Here is a 19,927-nt window from a genome sequence, read left to right as displayed (position 1 = left end):
CTGAACTGACCTGATCCACAGGGAAGGTACATGAACAATACACAAGGGGCTCCACAGTGGCACCTCTAATTACTGCCCCATCCTCCAAAAATTGAACTTTTACGTGAACCTCAAAAGTTATTATGAAATATTTTGGACTTATCCTCCAGACCACTTCTACTCACTCACTCCTACCCATTTTGTACTCTATTCTACTGGCCCCAGTTATACACAGAAGAGAAATGTCCTCCCTTCCTCCTCCTGCCATAGCCAACAGCAACTCCTACTTTCAAGGTCTCCCTCTACTCCACTTCCTCTGTAAAACCTTCCCCAAACAGACTAGCCAGCTGGCTCACTGAGCTCTCTCCCACCTTAACCCTATGGCATTCCTCCTTCACAGCACAGCTGAGTATCTCATGCTACGGTCATATGGACATCTGTCTCATGAGGTTTCTCCCTCAGACACTGGGGTGGTGCTTCCCCAAGGGGATCACAAATTATTAGGGGGAAACAAAGCATATTGTTTTAAGCTTATTGCCAAGCAAAAAGGGGAACTAATGAACCCTAGCGAGAATCAAGATGGTGATGACTCTCACTTAACCACAAATTCCCTGGAGCAAGTCAACTGTCAGAAAGTTAGACATTCCCCTGACACAAGTGGAGAAGAAAAGCCTAGGGCCAGCCTGTGGAAATAAACATGGGGGGCTGAACAGCACCAAAAATACTTTAAGAGCTTTCACTCAGTACTCCGGCAAATGCCATAGGCACTTACTACTCAGTCATATGAGGTGGGGGCTGGAGGGTGGGGGCAATGGCCAAGGCAAAGAGGAGAAGACCAAAGGAATGCATGCTGCTGACAGATTTTCCCAGAGACCTACCTTACTAATCAGTTTGCTATGTGGGGCTAACTAAGTCTAGGTCGGCTAACACAAGGATTACCTAGTTAATAGCCACCAGTAATCCACAGACCCCTGTGCAACACAGTAAGCATATTTTGAGGTGCCTGCCTACCTGCCGGGCCCCTTCTTGAGAATTGCTCCCCCTCTTCTATCATGGTTGATCAAGCCAGACACTGGACCCAAGCTGAGCCTATTCGACCGTCTCTGCCAGGAACATGGAGTGTGAGTAATGAGAGACTGAATGTATCTAACAGCAGCAGAGTAAGGGCCACAGCGAGTCAAAGTCACATGCAAACCTCTGTAACAGAGGAACGAAAACAGGAAAGCAGAGGAAGGAAGCAGTACTACAGAAAAAAAGAAGTGAGAAGGTATACAGTTTGTGAGAAAATTACTGACAGAAAGACACAGAAATACACAGAAGACAGGAGAGACAGAGACAAGGGGGCGGAGACAGAGAGAAGGGAACAAAAAAAGAGAGAGAGAAAGATGGATCTACACACAGAAAAAGAAACTATCTCACAATGTCCTTGCTGTGCTCACTGTGCTCCCGGTTTGTAGCACCAAGATGTGGCCATGAGATGGAGGAGAGAGGCTGGCAGAACCCTCGGCCTGACTGACAGGCACTCCCCCTTGCTTCTGCTCCTTCTCCTTCCCTGCTACGAATTTCCCCCGTGGCTGGGTACTCTCTGCACACGGTGGAAATTCAATGCCTAGTGTTGAAGGAATGAGTGAAGGTGGCACCTCATGGAAGTCCCTGCAAAGCCCCTTCTGAAAGACCAGCTGGCAGGGTACAAAAGAGCCTGGTCACATGGGTTGCCTCTGGGTAGGAAGACTAAAACTTGGAGAGGGAGGGAGACTTTTTCCATTATATACCCTTTTATACATTGACTTATTTACCCTGCACATAGAAATAAAAATACTTAATTAACGTGCAGTCAGAGAGCAGGGTCGGGAGTAGGGTGGGGTTGAGTAAGCTGCCTAGGGCATGAAAGTTAAGGAGGCCTCACTGTCAGAGCCACTGGGCAAATCATTCTGAAATGCTGGCCCCAAGTGCCTTGCTTGTTTTACCCAACTCTCAGCCCTGCCAGAGTGAAGAGAGCTCTGAAAACCGTCTACCAAGCAGAAGTCATCAGAAAGTATTCCAGATTCTAATTCAGAAACAAAATTTCATCATCTGATCCCACTCCTCTATGCCCCCCAGGACTTCCATCCCCAACTAGCACCAATGAGTATCAGAGCTCAAACAGAAGAAAGCAGGGCTGGATTCAACGACCACAACGAGAACATCCAAGCCTTCCCTCTTCTCCTGATCTCATTTCCTTGCTAGAAAGCCTGCACCAGTGAGTGTGGGACTCATATGAGGGTCTTCAAAGCTCTCTGGGGGTTTGTTGCTGAGAAAGTACTTAAATAGCAGACCCAAACCCAAAGCAGGAACAACAAATCCCCAAGTCTCTCTGTGGCAAAGACTGCTAGTTATCTTCCATTTTTCCTTAGTAATAAAAATTGTAGCTGGAGTCATGGCTGCCAAAATAAAGTTTACATTTCCCAGCCTCTCTTGCAGGCAGGTATGGCCAGGTAACTAGGTTCTTGCCCCAGAGATGTAAGCAAAGTTTTAAATGAATAAGACCTCAAGAAGTATCTTTGAAGGATGGGGTGTACCTTTCTTTATCCTTCCTGTCTACAATGCAGACCTGACAGCTAGAGCCTGATTAACACTCTTGAACCACCGGCTAAGAGTCACATGCTGAGGATGGCAGAATAGTAGGGCAGAAGGAAAGAACCTGGCCCCCTGAAGAATTATGATGTCATCTTACAAGCCTCGCACTGCCTACTTTTATTATGAGAGAGAAATCAATTTCAATATGTTTGAGCTATGCTACTTATGGTTTTCAGTTGTTTAAAACATAAACAAATCCGTAATAATACGTGCGCCCTCAGACAGACTTGCACCTCTCATACTCTCTGATGAGGAGCTGGCCTGATGATCTGAAGCTGTAGTCCCAGTCATGCTGACAGTCACAGCTCTCTCCTCCTACAGGAAACAGGGAGGAGCAGGAACCCTTCCAATTCCTCCCACAAACAGGTGTTGCTAAGAAGCATTCAAAGACAGAGAAGCGTAATCCTTAATAACAACAAAAAATAGCTACAAGGTGGGAAATGAAAAAAATCGGGGGAAAAAAATCATCTACAAGTCTATTAAGAGAGAAATGTTCTACAACAGTCCAGGGGAGAAAAACACTTCCAAATGGAAATCCCATGATCAGGATCTACCTCTTAGGATGTGTACGAATATGTAATGTACATGCCTTTTTTAAAAGCCTCCTTGTTTTTAATTATACAAATATACACATTTAGTCTTAGTATCAAAATATTCAAACTTTATATAGGGTTAGAGCACAGGATCTTTGAGCAACTGTGGTCAAGATCCAGTTCTCCTTTGGCCTGTCACCGTCAGAACATGAAAGCCATCTGTCCACATCAATGACTGACCAAAATAGAGAAGAATCCTTTCTACTCAGACCTCTGCCCAGGCCCAAGTTCAAGGCAGCAAGGGACAATAGAAAGCTATTCAGAAACCATCCAGTGTTTCTTCACTCCAGTCTCACGCTTGGCAGTATTCCTCCCTTTCCTCTTCCTCCTCACTGCTAGCCTCACTGAGCAAACTCTAAGGGGCAATGGAGTCTCAGGCGTTAGCAGGCCTCTGCTTCGATACCACTGTGTCAGTGCTGAACTGACTCCCATGTTGAAATCTTCATGGCAAATAATCACCAGTGATGTGTGTGAGGTTACATAACAGTCAGGATCCAACAAAGAAAAATGGACCGACAACATCTAAGCCAGAAACATACACTTCTGCAGTCGTTCTCTTACAATGCTGGGCACCTGGCCAGAGAGGGGACCTATGTACCTCAATAACTGCCATTTCTGCTCACAATCTCATAAGTGAATAAGAGCCCCTATGCATAATGAGTTCAGTCGGCAACCTGAGGCCCCACCTCAAGAGTCTAAGACCCCAGAACGCATAAGAGCAGAATGCACCTTTAGGACGAGTTTCTCAACCTCAGATCTACTGATATTTGGGGGCTGGTAAGCCTTTGCTGTACAAGGCTGTGCTGTGTGTTACAGGATGTTCAGCAGCACCCCTGGCCTCTACCCATTAGATGTCAGTAGCACACCCTCCCAAAAGCTGTGATGACCAAAAATGACTCCAGACCTTGCTAAATGGTTCAACTCCAGTTGAGAACCACTGCTCTAAGAAAATGAGTAATTAAGATAGCCTAAAATCCAAAAGAAAGCTGCTTGTATCTCCTTGCCAAGAGTAACTTAGTAGTGGGGGTGGAGGGCTGCTGGAAAGCCAGCATCTGAAACAGCAATGTCTTCAGGGACCAAGAAGGTAATACAAATGAGCAATAAGTAATGCCAAGAATGTCTGGGTATAAAACAGGAGGGAATGGAGGGCTGCAATGAACTGGAAGCTATATGCTCCATGTAAAGGAAGCAATCACTACTCAAACACAGCTGATTGTGTCAGGCAGGAATTTGGGTCCAAAGTTGCCAGAAATTTTGATTTTTCAAGAGAAAGGGTAAGTCCTGATTTTCAAATGTTGGTAAGTCAAAATTGTTGAGAACACTGTGTAAGCCCAACAATACATCTGTGAGCCAAGTCTGGCCCATGGGCCACCAGCTTGCGGCTCTACCCTAGAGTTGTTTATATGAAGACCGCCTGGACCGTTATTTCTAGAATGGAACATTAACTGTATAGCCTGTCATGGTTAAAACTTCTTTAGGCAGTCTCCCAACCAACAACCTAGACTCCTCTCATGTCTCAGTTTCAACACTAATTTAATGTACTCGCTTCAACAGCACATATACTAAAATTGGAACAATACAGAAAAGATTAGCATGGCCCCTGCACAAGGATAACACGCAAATTCATGAAGCCTTCCATATTAAAAAAAAAAAAAAAGAGAAGAGTATCCTACCCAAATCTCACCCTGGATTCAGTGTAGATCTTCGTTATTTCCCTAATTATGACATAACTGGTTTCTTCCAATTTGTTTCTTGAGCCTAGGCCAGTCTCATCGCCACTCCTGCCCAAGTAGACTCTCTCCAGCACATCATAGTTTTGCTGGATGATCCATCAGCCTGATTGTACACCCTCAGTTCCAAGAAGAGAATTAAGCTGAACCCTAAAGCCTAGTCGGTTAGGATGGGATAAGGTTTTATGTTTTGGCCCCACCTCTGACAAGTTCCTGTCCTCAGGCCTGCATTATGGAAAAGGCTACGCTTCTGGGACATGGGGCTTGCAGGAATTCAGATTCTGAGAAATCTGGGTAAAAGTACATTTGAATGAAAAAAGCTATGAGATACCACGACTGCACTTCTAGGAGATGAGGTCTCTCCTCCAATCAAAAGATGTGTTCCTGGGGTGGGGATGGGCTTCCTAAGCACAAAAACAACAGTAGAAATCATAAAGGTTATTCTTGGAATTCATCCTAAGGCTATCTCAGGACCAATGCACAGGCACTCTCAGGTGCTCAAAAAAGAGTACAAACTCACAAAACCTTCTAGAAAGCAACTGGGTAAAACATGAAGAACCTCGAAACAGTTTATTTCTATAGACTTGGGGGTTTCTCTTATATAATTCTATCCTATGAAAATATGCAACAATCTGAAAATGATTTATATACAAAGATCCCCACAGCATTATTTATAATAACATTCTAGAACACTTAGTATGTGCCAGGCAGAGATGTACTATATATGTACTGATTCATTTATCCCTCACAACAATCTCTTCAGATAGGTACAATCAATATTTCCATTTCACAAGTGAGAAAAAAAAGGCAACAGCCAATGAGAACCACTGCTCTAAGAAAATGAGTAATTAAGATAGCCTAAAATCCAAAAGAAAGCTGCTTGTATCTCCTTGCCAAGAGTAACTTAGTAGTGGGGGTGGAGGGCTGCTGGAAAGCCAGCATCTGAAACAGCAATGTCTTCAGGGACCAAGAAGGTAATACAAATGAGCAATAAGTAATGCCAAGAATGTCTGGGTATAAAACAGGAGGGAATGGAGGGCTGCAATGAACTGGAAGCTATATGCTCCATGTAAAGGAAGCAATCACTACTCAAACACAGCTGATTGTGTCAGGCAGGAATTTGGGTCCAAAGTTGCCAGAAATTTTGATTTTTCAAGAGAAAGGGTAAGTCCTGATTTTCAAATGTTGGTAAGTCAAAATTGTTGAGAACACTGTGTAAGCCCAACAATACATCTGTGAGCCAAGTCTGGCCCATGGGCCACCAGCTTGCGGCTCTACCCTAGAGTTGTTTATATGAAGACCGCCTGGACCGTTATTTCTAGAATGGAACATTAACTGTATAGCCTGTCATGGTTAAAACTTCTTTAGGCAGTCTCCCAACCAACAACCTAGACTCCTCTCATGTCTCAGTTTCAACACTAATTTAATGTACTCGCTTCAACAGCACATATACTAAAATTGGAACAATACAGAAAAGATTAGCATGGCCCCTGCACAAGGATAACACGCAAATTCATGAAGCCTTCCATATTAAAAAAAAAAAAAAAAGAGAGAGTATCCTACCCAAATCTCACCCTGGATTCAGTGTAGATCTTCGTTATTTCCCTAATTATGACATAACTGGTTTCTTCCAATTTGTTTCTTGAGCCTAGGCCAGTCTCATCGCCACTCCTGCCCAAGTAGACTCTCTCCAGCACATCATAGTTTTGCTGGATGATCCATCAGCCTGATTGTACACCCTCAGTTCCAAGAAGAGAATTAAGCTGAACCCTAAAGCCTAGTCGGTTAGGATGGGATAAGGTTTTATGTTTTGGCCCCACCTCTGACAAGTTCCTGTCCTCAGGCCTGCATTATGGAAAAGGCTACGCTTCTGGGACATGGGGCTTGCAGGAATTCAGATTCTGAGAAATCTGGGTAAAAGTACATTTGAATGAAAAAAGCTATGAGATACCACGACTGCACTTCTAGGAGATGAGGTCTCTCCTCCAATCAAAAGATGTGTTCCTGGGGTGGGGATGGGCTTCCTAAGCACAAAAACAACAGTAGAAATCATAAAGGTTATTCTTGGAATTCATCCTAAGGCTATCTCAGGACCAATGCACAGGCACTCTCAGGTGCTCAAAAAAGAGTACAAACTCACAAAACCTTCTAGAAAGCAACTGGGTAAAACATGAAGAACCTCGAAACAGTTTATTTCTATAGACTTGGGGGTTTCTCTTATATAATTCTATCCTATGAAAATATGCAACAATCTGAAAATGATTTATATACAAAGATCCCCACAGCATTATTTATAATAACATTCTAGAACACTTAGTATGTGCCAGGCAGAGATGTACTATATATGTACTGATTCATTTATCCCTCACAACAATCTCTTCAGATAGGTACAATCAATATTTCCATTTCACAAGTGAGAAAAAAAAGGCAACAGCCAACTAACCCCTCCAAGGTCTGCAGCTACTTGATGGAAAAGCCAGAAACAAACCCAGTCTGGTACAAGAGCCTGTGATCTTAACCACTGTACCACACTTTCAGGAACTACTTACATGTCCCCAAACCACGTTTTCTAAGAATATTTGATGAAGGGATTAAATAACGAAAAATTTTAAAAGCCATATACAAGCCACAAAGAGTATGATCTCAAGGGTACTTTTTAAAAATTATAAATATGCACAGAAAAAAAATACTGGAAGGTATTTTACACAAATAGAACAAATAGTTCTCCAGGAGATAAAATCATGGGGTGATTTTAGTTTAGTTTTTTGGTTTTGGGGTTTGTTTGTTGTTTTTTTTTTTTTTGCATTTTTCAAATTGTCTGCAAAGTCAATTACCTTTTAATTAAGAAAAAAAAAGAGACACACGCTACTTTAAAAAAATGTTTCTTTTGAAGAACATTCCACAAAAACAGGGAAAATACATTATAGCTTAAGTTTAAAAAGCAGAATATAAAGTTATATGCAAAGTGTGATGCCAATTCTATGAAAGAAAGAAATGAAGACAGGAATGAACTATTAAAAATGCTCATCTCTTGGTGGGAAATTAAGGGTGATTTGAGGCTAAGTTAATTTTCTCCTTAATGAATATATTTTATAATCAGAAAGTTATTCCCTTTATTACAGAGCTCAATCAGACCAGAGTCCCCCTGGCCAAACCCTATCAGTTTTACATCGGTCTGAGTACCGACCTTCCCTCCTCCCAGGCGTATCTGTGGAGGGGAGCCCTTTAACATTTCTTTTTAACAAATTCCTTAAAGTTATGAGCCACAGTGTACTGTATAATCCCTTATTGCTAACTCCACCGTGCTCTCAGTCTATTTTTAACACTGTGGATAAACTACATACAGTGCCAACACTTTTGCAAGCAGAGATACGGAAAGAACAGAGTATAATTAAGTGCCTTGGCAGCACAGTGCTAAGAAATACGGAGAATTCTGGGCTACTTCTCAGCTAAAATACTACCTCTACATGACTGGGCAAATTCACAGCAATCTTCTCTTCCTTTCAGTGATTTCACACAGAATCCCTCCTTACTATCTCATGACAGAAAAAGTAAAAAAAGAGGGATCCACTGGGATCTCTTAGGTTCTGCCCTCAGAAACCCAAACATGAGGTAGAAGCCATCCACCTTCCTCTAACTGGCCCCAGGCAGACCTTGTTTGCAAAGTCAGTGTAAAGAAATCTGAAACATCAATGGGAAAAAGCCATTTTGGTGTTTAGAACATCTGCTGCTTAGAACCAGCTGTGGAGAGTGAAAGTGGCAGGAAGGAGTGGCCCTGTGGACCTAAGAGATAACACCTTGGGACCCCAACAACCTTGAGAAGCCGACTTCCTCACTGACACCTTTAAACTGGTTTACAATAAAAAGCTGGAAAACAAAATAACTTTTTTTTTTAGAGCAAAAGAATAAAGGCCTCAGCATTTAGGTTTTTTCTGGGTTAAGTTACAACTAATGATGTTGACTCTATTCAAAACACCTGACAAGACAAATATAAGACACACACCATCCTGTCACACAGACTGGGGAACAGAACTCAGGGACAGCCAAGAGTGGATGGAATATGAGGCAACAAAAGCCACAAAAACAGATTCAAACTTCTCCCACCCCCGTCTTTTACCCTTACTTATCTCAGGACCAAATGACTCTGGTGAAATTACTTCTTCAAAAGGTATGACACCTCTCTTCCCTCACAAAAAGCAAAATATGCTGTTCAAATGTAAGGTACTATTAGCATTATTAAACTAACCCCCACCCCCACACATACTCCCCAACTAAGCCCCCAGACTTACATACGCAAGCAGCAGCGATGAGACGGCAGGCCAGGTACGGGGGATCACAGTTGGGAAAGGAGGGCTGGATGATGTAGTTGGCAAAGGTGATGGCAATGATGGCCTGACTGGTGGGCTCAACAATTAGCAGAGAGGCCCACAGGCGGATGAAGGCAATGAAGCCCCCAAAGGCTTCTAGGATATAAGCGTAGCTGGCCCCAGATTTGGTGATGGTGGTCCCCAATTCTGCATAGCAAAGGGCACCCACAATGGAGAAAAGCCCGCCAACGGCCCATACAGCCAGTGACAACCCATAGGAGGCCGTGTATACTAGCACGCCCTTGGGTGAAACAAAAATTCCTGAACCGATCATGTTGCCCACCACTAGGCTGACCCCATTCAGCAGAGAAATCTCCTTCTTCAGCTGCATAGTTTCTGTGGTCTCCTGTGGTGGCACGTTGACATTTTTTTCTCTGGGTTGGCCATCCTCAGGAATGAAATGATTCGCGGACGTGGGCCTCTCCAGCTCACTGGCTTCCATGGCAAATGGTTCCTTCACACCTGTGTTTTCTGTGGCCTGGCAAAGAATATAAGTATGTCAGTCTAGGGCAGGAGCTGGTGAGGCTTTGGTTTAGACTTGCAAGGCAGGCAGATTTCCCTGCACACTGTTTGTGCAGGAACAACATGCCTCATACACAGACTTAAATACCATGAGCCTGTCTGTTTCCACCACAGGACTCAGGGAAATGGAGTTAAACAGACCTCTTCTGCTCCCAAAAAAGACACCAGGAGAGCTCAGGCATGATAGGATGGCGAATTCCAAAAAGAGGTACCTGGCTTGACATCCAGAGTAGGCTGGCATTAGGTTCATCCACAGCACAGATTTTCCCTGCGATGTAACTTTTGCTCTGTTCTTACCACCTAAAAACCTGCAAACCTGCCCTACAGAGAAGACCAGCATCCCAGCACCAGGTTCCCAGCCCTAGCCAGGCAGACAGGCTTCTCACTATCCATACCCAGGTAACCCTGCCCACTCATCCCCACCCAAACATAAACGGGGACTTCTGCAGTGTCCAGCCACATGTGAAGAGGTCTGTAGCTACTCGCAGACTGGCAAAGAACATGAGCAGGTGGTGGGATGGGCTAGGAAGATGCTGAGACAAAGGCATATCCCTATTGCAGAGACTAGACCAAAAAGATGACCTTCATGAAAATACACACCCATGTGTTGCTGTGTCCACAATATCCACCTTACTTTGTACACTGCTGCTTGCCCACTCAACACCTTTCTCTTTCCAAAGTGTCTGGAAGAAAGGAATAACATAAGACCATATAGAGAAACGGTATCCAGAGGGCACCCTAACCCAGGGTTCATTTGTTATTGGCTTATTTGCTTACCTCAACATGCCCCTCACTACCATATGGGTGGGATTACAAAGAGATTCTCCCAGTACAAGACCCAAGAGTCTTGACAACCAATCAAAGCTTTAAAGTTTCTCTTATCCACAGATCTGGCATTGGAAGCATCCTGTAGAGAGACAGTATGCACGCACACATGCATACACGCACGCGCATACACACACACACACACACACACACATAGTATCTTTGGATCAGAGTCAGGTCAGTCCAGAAACCTCATGGAAGTTAGATTTCACATCAATCTACCGACAAAGGACCCGGAATCTGTCAGAGAAAGACAATCAACTTCCTGACCTTCCACTCAGCATGGCCCTCTTCCTGCCTCAATTCCTGTGCCCCAGGAGTCAGGAATTCAGATCCCCTACTCCTAACTTATCTTCTGGAGAAAGGAATCTGGCAGGTCATTTGATTTGATTCCCGCCCAAGAGTCAGTCCTTTATAAAAAGTCACAGAGATGCCTTCCTTGGCTAAGAATGAGATGACTACAGTATCTTCCCAGAAGCCAGAACTTTGCCTCACTGAGCTCAGAGCAAGGGAACCATGGCCACTTTAGAGTAGTTCTCAGGGAAAATTCCGATCTCTACAAGCCTCACCCAAAACTCCTGCCTTACCTGTCCCAGTCTCCTTCCTGAGTCTAGACCTGAGCCCAAGTGGGAAAGCTCCTCTGGGGCACTAGCGAGCTCCCAGAGGAGCTGAGCCAGCCTATCTCTGCTTAGGAGAGGCCTGGCTTTAAGGTGACACCACTTTTCCTTTTGCTCTTGGCACCAAGCCATTCAGGTTTCCCTATGCAGGCACACAGGGGCATATTTGTTTTCACATGTCTGTCAGGTGAGCCCAGGCATCCATGAAAACAAAACCAGGAAATAGCCGAGGAGCCTATATTCTCACGTAAGAGCCAGGTGCAGAGACTTAGGTTGCCCTTTTTCACCCAACTCAACACAGAGGCAAACAGAAAAACTGGCCCCAGTGACCACTCCGGCCTCCCCCTATTCCACTGGACCCTAGCTAGGGTATGGGATGCAGGTGGGAGAGGGAATCAACCTGGTACTTTTCTGACTTCTGACACCAGATATGTGGGTTTTCTACACAGTAAGCAATTTCGCACCAGCTGGGCGTCCTATGATTTAACTCGATCTGAAACAATCTACGTGGAGACAGCATCAGATACCATGGGTAAAGGTATCAGCCCTACAAAACCACCCACTACCACCATTTCAGATGCCAATCTCAAGGCTAAGTTGTTACCAGTGCTTCTGTCTGACGGGCTATAAATCAAAGGTTTCCAATACACCCTCCTCGGGTTCAATTAATTTGCTAGAGCAGCTCACAGAATTCAGGAAAACTTATTAGATTACCAGTTTATTATAAAAAGATTAAAGGTATCAGCCCTACAAAACCACCCACTACCACCATTTCAGATGCCAATCTCAAGGCTAAGTTGTTACCAGTGCTTCTGTCTGACTGGCTATAAATCAAAGGTTTCCAATACACCCTCCTCAGGTTCAATTAATTTGCTAGAGCAGCTCACAGAATTCAGGAAAACTTACTAGATTACCAGTTTATTATAAAAAGATATAACTCAGAAACAGCCAGAAGGAAGAGATGCACAGGGCGAGGTATGTGAGTTTCCATGCTATCTCTGGATGCGTCTCTCCCAGCACCTCCACATGTTCACCAACCCAGAAGCTCCCCAAGCCCCGATCTTTCAGATTTTTTACGGAGGCTAATTAAAAAGGCACAAATGATTAAATCATTGATCACTGGTGATTGGTTCAACCTCCAGTTCCTCTCCCCTCCCCAGAGGTCAAGACTGGTCTGAACGTTCCAACCCAAAAATCACCTGATTAACATAAACTTGAGTGTGTTGAAAGGGGCTTGTAATATAAATAACAAGACATCTATTTCACCTTTATTGCTCTGGAGCTCTTTCAGGAAGAAAACTGAACATTATAACAAAAAATGCCCCAAGATTCTTATGTAGGAAATTACAGGAGCTGTGTGACAGAAACAGTGGACCAAGACCAAATTATATTTAATCACAATATCATAGAGAGGGGGAACAAGAGAGGTAAGCTCAATACACTGGAAAATAAAATCTAGTATAAAATGGAATTTCCTCGACTTCAAACTTCCATTGAGGATGCAGAAAGCTGGATTCCGACTCCTATAACAAGAAAAAGTTGGATAATCTACAAAACCATAACTTTTCTTGAAGCCATCAGAGAACTGAACCAACTAGACTGAAAGTTAAGGAAAAAAAGGGGTTCCAAGGAGAGATGCAAGCTCTGGCTCACTTATGGCAGAGAGAGAATGATGGGACCAACACAGAAAAGGAAAGAAGAATTCAGGTACGATTTTTAATGAATTACTGAAGGTCAAGTGTGGGTTAGCAAGAGCCATAGACACTCAGGTTTTTCTTCACAGACTTCAGTGGATGCGCATAAGAAATGCTAGGCAGGAGACCAGAGAAACCCTTGCAGTAGTGCTCGCCTGGAGAAAACAGTCACTAAGCTGGGAAAAATACAAAGGTCTACCTGGTCCCTTCTCTAAAGAATAAAAATCTTAAACCCTTGGGGAAAGGGCAGCAAACTGTCACTCCCAGGGCAGCTGGGGCAAGGTGAAAGAAAAATAAAACCACGCTTTAAGCCTGGGGGAGGGGCAGGAAATTCTGAACCAGACCCATAGAGGTGTCCTACCCCTGGGGGCTGGGCAGGATCCTCCAGAAAGAACCATACACAGCCCAGACCAAGGGAAACAGGGCCCGCCTAAGACTGAGACTGAACCAAGACTATAGAGAACCCCTGTACTCCCCACCACCAGATTAGCAAGCACCCAGCAACAAGATTACGGTGGTAGACTGTGCCTTGAGGCACAGATGCAGAAAGATGACCTAAAGCTGATGGTAGGTGAAACATAAACTCTGAGGAAAAACTGTCCTTCCAGCAATGAAACCCTAAGCTGTAAGGAAAAGCCAGAGGAATTTGAAGCCCTTGGTGCAACTACGGTAACCACAGCAACAACACAACCCAAACACGACTCACCTCCTAACTGACTCAAACTGCCACACTAACAGCCTAGCAAAAGAAGAGGCATGCGCATTTCCCAGAAAAAATACTATGCACCTCAGCCTCTACTATTTCACGTACTACAGCACTCAATAACAAATTACAAGCAACACACGCGCACACACACACACAAAAGAAAAACAACCCGCTATCAAGAAGCAAAGTAATAAGTAGGAGGAGACTTCGAGATGACTCAGATATTGAAATCATCAGACAGGGACTTTAAAATAACTATGATTATCTGAAAAATAACATAAAAAGAGCCACTTTAACATGGAGAAGGAGCTGCCATCCCAGAGGAACTGCCTTGCTGGTCTTACTCCTCAAACCTTTGGAATGTTAAAACTGGGCAAAATAATCTTTGGACTGAGCCTAAAGCAGCACTGTACTCCAAGTAATTGTTTGCAAGGATAACAAGAAAGCAGCTGAAATTTAAAGATCTTTAAAACTAGCACCGCTATGTTAGCTTATTTGCACCTATAGAAATTTCTTCCTTAGCTTATTGCCTTTCCCTTTCTCATAAATGCCCCTTGCCTTCACCTCCTAATTGCAACACTATCTGGGTCTGTACCTGAATCAGTGCTATTCTTTTGGATTACGAATGCTTGTTGCTTCTCACATTGGCCTTTTATTTGTAGGTTAATAATACATGAAATGTTCTAATAAGAAAGTTGGGCAGGATACACAAACAGATGTGGAATTTCAGCAGAGAAATGAAAACCATAAGAGTCAAAACGGGAAAAAGTGAAAAACTAAAACAGAATAGAGCCTCCAAGAGAGTTATAGGCCAAAATCAAACAGTCTAAGGTAAATATTTTAAAAATACTTTTTTTCACTTATTTTTAATTGCTTTAGAATATAATAGATTGCCTAAAGCAAAAATAGTAGCAATGCATTTACAGCACATGTAAAAGTAAAATGCATGACAATAGCATAAACGTAAGAAGAATTCAGTTATACAGTCAGTCATAAGATTCTTATATGTGAAATGATGTAATATTACTTGAAGTAGACTCTGATCAATTAAAGATGTACATTGTAGAACTAGGGCAACCATGAAAAAAATAAGAGGTATCAATAATAAGCGAATAGTGGAGATAAAACAGATCATAAAAAATACTCAGTCTGAAAGAAGGCAGAAAAAAGAACATATGGAACAAACAGACAACAGAAAACAACTAGCAAGATGGCAGATTTTAATCCAACCATACTAATAACATGAAATGTTAATGATCTAAACATACCAATTAAAAGACAGACATTGATAGATTACCTAAAAATGCAAAACCCAATATGCGGTCTATAAGAAACCCATTTTAAAGACATAAATAAGTTACAAGTAAAAAGATGGGAAAAAAATAAACCACATAAACACTAATCAAAGAAAGGTGGAGTAGCTTTATTAACATAAGACAAAATAGACTTCGGAATAAGAAACATTGCTAGGGATAAAGAAGGATATTACATAATGATAAAGAGGTCAATTCACCAAGAAGATAATTCAACAGACAAATCCATGATTATAGTTACAGACTTCAACACTTCTCTCAGTCATCAACAAAACAAGTAGACAAAATCAGCTAGGACTTAGAAGACCTGAATATGGAATGTGAATTCTGAGAAAAATAAAATTTGTACCTGCAATAGGACTTACCTCCATGCAGGAGATGAGAGGTCAGGGGTGGAAGACAGACTTCCACCCCTCAAGTTTCACAAGATAATATCAACCCTACTATCTACTCAGTTAGTATGAATTCAGTTAGGAATTCTCCCTCAGGATTCCTAACTGAACTCATACTGTGTAGATTCCAATCTTCTTAACAAGGTCTTATCGCTAGAGCCCCTGCTGCAGGCGGTCGCACCCATTGTCCAGTACACTGAATTAGTTGTAGTTTTCTAAACCCTGGAGCCTTAGTTCTAGTTTTCTAAACCCTGGAGCCTATCACACAAACACATCTTTGCACATGTTGAGCCCTCTGCCTCTAATACTCTTCTCTCACCTTTTCCTCAACCTCCTGGCTGCCATCTTTCTCTATGTATCTCTTTGTGCCCCTAAGGTTTCTAGTACATACTTCTGCCTTAGCAGCCACCTCACTCTGTTCCATTTACTTGCCTTCAGTCTCTCCCAACTAGCTTGTAAGCTCCCCAATATAAGAACTAGAACAAGATCCATACTCAGTCCGTGATCATTGAATAAAAATATATCAAGGACAGAAAATACTTAGAACAGAAAATATACAACAAACTCTACTGAAAGTCTGACACCTTGAGCCACCTGCTCCCCAGAACGGCAGCAACAAAGGCTTCACTAAAGAGAAGTGATCTTTCAAGGAAGCCATTGTGAGACAGTGGTCCCCATTATTTTGTCACAGTACTTGTTCTTAGGGTAACAGGTGATAAAGGAGAAAAAACAATGACAAAAAGCTACTATGACTACAATAATGGTTTTTAATTCATTTTCCTTTAATTAGTCACAATAGTACCTACACACACTGTGAAAAAAGCAGTTGATTATTGTGTGAGATGCACTGTTTATCCCGTACCCACAAAGGAGATTGGTGGACTGTCTGCAACAATGGGATGAAAACCACTGATACAAAAAGTTCATAATTAACCCACTATTTCCAGCTAGGTAACTGATATTTGTGAGGAAGGAGGATGCAACAAAATTCTAACAGAGCACCCTCTCTGAATTGGCTTTCCTTTTGCTCTCAAATTTGCCAAAATCTTAACTATGGTGAAAACACAGAGGATTTTTTTTTTCACTTTTCTGAGTCTTATACATTTTCCACAATAAATATACATCAATTTTTTAATGCTTAAAGTTTAAAAAATATAAACTTATTGTACTTCTATCAAATAAAAATTATGTGACTCTTTACATTGGTCTTTTCACCTGGAATACCAGGAAATTCATGATAAAATTCAGCACCCAATCTCAGTGAATAAATATCCTCGCTTTGCTATCTAGTCTTTTCCATGACTTTGGTTTTTTATTTCTAACAATCTCATTGCAAGTATCTTTAATTATAAACCACCACAATTACTATTTAGAAAGAAATATAGTATAATAAACATATACTTTATATAATAAACAGCTTCTTTACTAGTATCATTTTCATATTGTACACAAATAACTAAAACTCTTTACAAATCACAAAGATCCAAAAAAGCTAACAGAGAACAGACCAATAATATTCACCTGTGAGGAAAAATGCTAACATCACAGTTTCATTAGCCACCTTATCATAAATGGTCAGGTACTGAGAAGAAAATGAGGTCTCCACACCAAGGCCTAATTCCACTTGTCTGTCTTAGCCATTTAATCTCTGCAACAAAGAGTAAGAGGCAAATTATCAAAAAATGAATCTTGAGGGCAGCAGGATGATACTTTCTTTTTTTAAAAAAAAAAAAAAAATCTAAATTTTACATTCCCAGCAGGGGCAGCACTCAATCACTGAGAAGTTCCATCACACCCACAGCAGGGGTTTAACTGAAGCAACCAGCCCAAATGTGTCAGAGAACTAGCCTGGTCATTTCAAATCATTCATGTCTAGACAGCTTTTGCTCCCCAAGTCCCAGATTCCCATCACTTTCGTAGAAACTTACCCACATCTTGGAGACTACAGCAGGAAGCATAAAGAATAGAGATTAGGAAATTTCCTGTACCAAAAAGTGCCAATGAGGTCAGTCACATAACTGGTATTTATTTTGTGCTGCAATAAAAATATGTCCACAGCAAGACAAGGAATGAGGAAGACAGGAGAATATCAGGCTTGTGGTTTTCCACATTATTTGTCAGGAAAGTAAAATCAAACTAAGAACGTGAAAGACAGTCTGAGATGAAAGTCAGGGAGAAAACACCATTAGCTCACAACGGGACCTTAGCAATGTGGGCAGCCTGGGAAGTTTCCTAAAGAGCCTCACAGCAAGCAAAGAGAAGTAAAAATGATCTCAGACAGTATTCACAGGCTTTCAAAAGTCTGCTCCTTCTAGATCTTCAAATCAGGGAGCAGCTTTCAGAGCTAAGCCCCAGATGGCTCAGCATTCTGCTACCATGGGGTCAGATTCACTGGTTGTGCTTTTTTTCCCCGGTCAAGAGCAGAGACCAAATTCTTTTTAACTGTATCACCAAGAGGTACTCAGATACATCTGTTAAAATAAATACTGATTCCTACTTATACTATTACACAACGTGGTACTCAAACTGTTTGCTTACTGCTTAGTGAAGAAGTCTCAAAATGTTTCACAAATATCTGTCCATTTATAACATGAGATGATCAAACAAGATGACAGGACACGGAGACACTAGAAAGAGCCCTAATAACAGTAACACCCCTTCTCTAGCTTCACTAGGCCAGTACCTTAAGCCCAACATTATTTAAAGCAACCCCAAGAAGCTCTAGTCCTGCCTTCCCAACCTCAGAGTCTTGCACCCTCTTCTCACTGAGTCTCACACACCGCACAGGTCCTCTTTCTTACCACTAGATTCACACTTGAGTATCTCAGTCTCTCTCACACATTCATAGTGTTCTGCTCGGGGCCACTCTCACCAGTCTCTCTCACACTTACAGTCTCTCTCACTCTCACGGAGTCTCATGGAGACCCTCACATTCAGGGTCTTGCACACTCACAGTCACTCTCAGCCTCAGGGTTTCACAGCCACTTTCTAGTCCAAGCTGTGTGTTTCTCTCTCACAGACACGCACGCATACATGCGCGAGGAGTCTTTCAAACATGCTCAGTCTTCCACTCAGGGTCTTCCACACTCCTGGAGTCAGTCACCCTTTCGCTCGGGGTCCCTCTTACACGCACAGCGTGGCGCTCTGGCATGCTCTCAACCGCAGCGCCTCTCACATGCCCCGGCCCGTCCGCCCCGCGCCCTTTCCCGGTCCCGCATCCCGCGGACGGCGGCGGCGGCGGCAGCAGCTGCGGTGGAGACGAAATCGGCCCCAATGGACGTGGCCTGTCATGCTGCTCCCGCGCGCCTGCCCAAGGCCCGTTACCTCACGGTGACCAGATGCAGCCAGGATGCTCCGTAGCCCCGCCGCCACTGCGGCCGCGCCTGCTCAGGCCCCGCCCCCGCTACGTCACCGGCCGCCGGATCGCGATAGCTCGCACCGCGTCGGGACTGGCGCACTCCTCCGCGTGCGGCTCTTCTGGGGCTCAGGTGCTGCCCGCCGCGGCCTGGAGATCCGGCTGGTAGCTCTCACACATCCATGTGTGCCGCCACGGCCTCTGCGTGCACTTGGCGGCCGGCCCCTAGGCTGGCCACTGCGGGGCCCACGTGGGCCGTGACCTGGGCCCAGCTACCCTTGCCAACTGGAGTGCCACTCCCTGACCTTGCACAGCGTCACTTGGGCCTCTGAGGGTCTAAATACGGGGACGCTGGGTCACACTGGTGGGGAGCAGGAGTTTGGGTATGGTCAGTCTGGAACCAGAAGATGTGCAGTTGTGACAGGTCCCCATACCTCATTTCTATGTGACCCGTGGCTTGCGCCCCACACCCAGGGGCACCAACAAGTCAGTTCACCCAAGGAGCTCTAAACACCCTCCTTACCTGGTTCACAGCCCCCCCGCTGCCTGGAGACTCTAGAAAGACACAGACCCAGGACTTGTCCTCCGGACCACATCCATTGAGGCCCGCATAGACAGACGCTGCCGGGTTTCCGTAGCCAACCCCGGGCCTTCCTGGGGCTCGGGCTTGAAGACATTTTTTCTGTCCTCATCTTGCCTGATCCTGCTGACACCTCTCTTAGAGGACTGCACCTCCCTGCCTCTTTATGTCTCTCTGGTTGCTCCTCTATCTCCTCCGGCCTCCTTTTCTTCTAGTGGCTATGGGGCTCTCAGGCCTTCTGACCTCATGGGCAGCTAAGCCCTCCCTCCTTAGCTTTCTGCCCACACCTCAAGCCGTGACTCTCTTCTGGACCATAGATTCATTCCCCCCAGACACGTGTTCACAACTGCACATCTTCTGGTTCCAGACTGACCAAACCCAAACCCCTGCTCCCTACCAGTGTGACCCAACCAGAGATGGACAGCAACCTGGACCCTTCCTCCTCCAGCTCACTAGGCCCTGCATTTCATGGTTTTCTTCTCCCCAGCTGTAATATAGCCTCCCAACCCATATCCGGCTCCCTCTAACCCATCCCCACAGGATAGGAGGGTGTTCCGAAAATAGATTGGAATGACTTCATTTCCCATCTACCTAAAAACCTTTTCGTCTTCCTATGGACCTGAGATGATGATCCTTGA

At 43.8% G+C, this 19,927-nt stretch overlaps 1 protein-coding gene and 2 non-coding genes across 3 annotated transcripts in view; 2 read left to right on the top strand and 1 right to left on the bottom strand.

Annotated features, from left to right (window-relative positions):
- The window catches only part of SLC7A6 (solute carrier family 7 member 6), a 30,336-nt gene extending 11,559 nt beyond the window's left edge, over positions 1-18,777 (bottom strand). The window contains exons 1-5 of the mRNA XM_015587696.2: positions 18,679-18,777; positions 16,876-17,002; positions 10,585-10,714; positions 10,408-10,490; positions 9,208-9,763 (exon numbers count right to left, since the gene is read on the bottom strand). Coding sequence (XP_015443182.1) covers positions 9,208-9,727 — 520 coding nt within the window. The 5' untranslated portion in view covers positions 9,728-9,763; positions 10,408-10,490; positions 10,585-10,714; positions 16,876-17,002; positions 18,679-18,777. The remainder of the gene's footprint in view (positions 1-9,207; positions 9,764-10,407; positions 10,491-10,584; positions 10,715-16,875; positions 17,003-18,678) is intronic.
- Positions 4,727-4,833, top strand: LOC112478256. Its single transcript, XR_003045747.1, has one exon. It is a non-coding gene; the product is annotated as a U6 spliceosomal RNA (small nuclear RNA).
- LOC112478255 lies at positions 6,347-6,453 on the top strand. The gene has a single exon (XR_003045746.1). It is a non-coding gene; the product is annotated as a U6 spliceosomal RNA (small nuclear RNA).
- Positions 18,778-19,927: the final 1,150 nt, after the last annotated feature.

Source organism: Pteropus alecto, unplaced genomic scaffold (assembly GCF_000325575.1).
Source record: "Pteropus alecto unplaced genomic scaffold, ASM32557v1 scaffold42, whole genome shotgun sequence".
Taxonomy (NCBI): Eukaryota; Metazoa; Chordata; class Mammalia; order Chiroptera; family Pteropodidae; genus Pteropus; species Pteropus alecto.
Note: the sequence above shows the minus strand (reverse complement) of the source record. Positions and strands in the feature narration are given on the sequence as shown.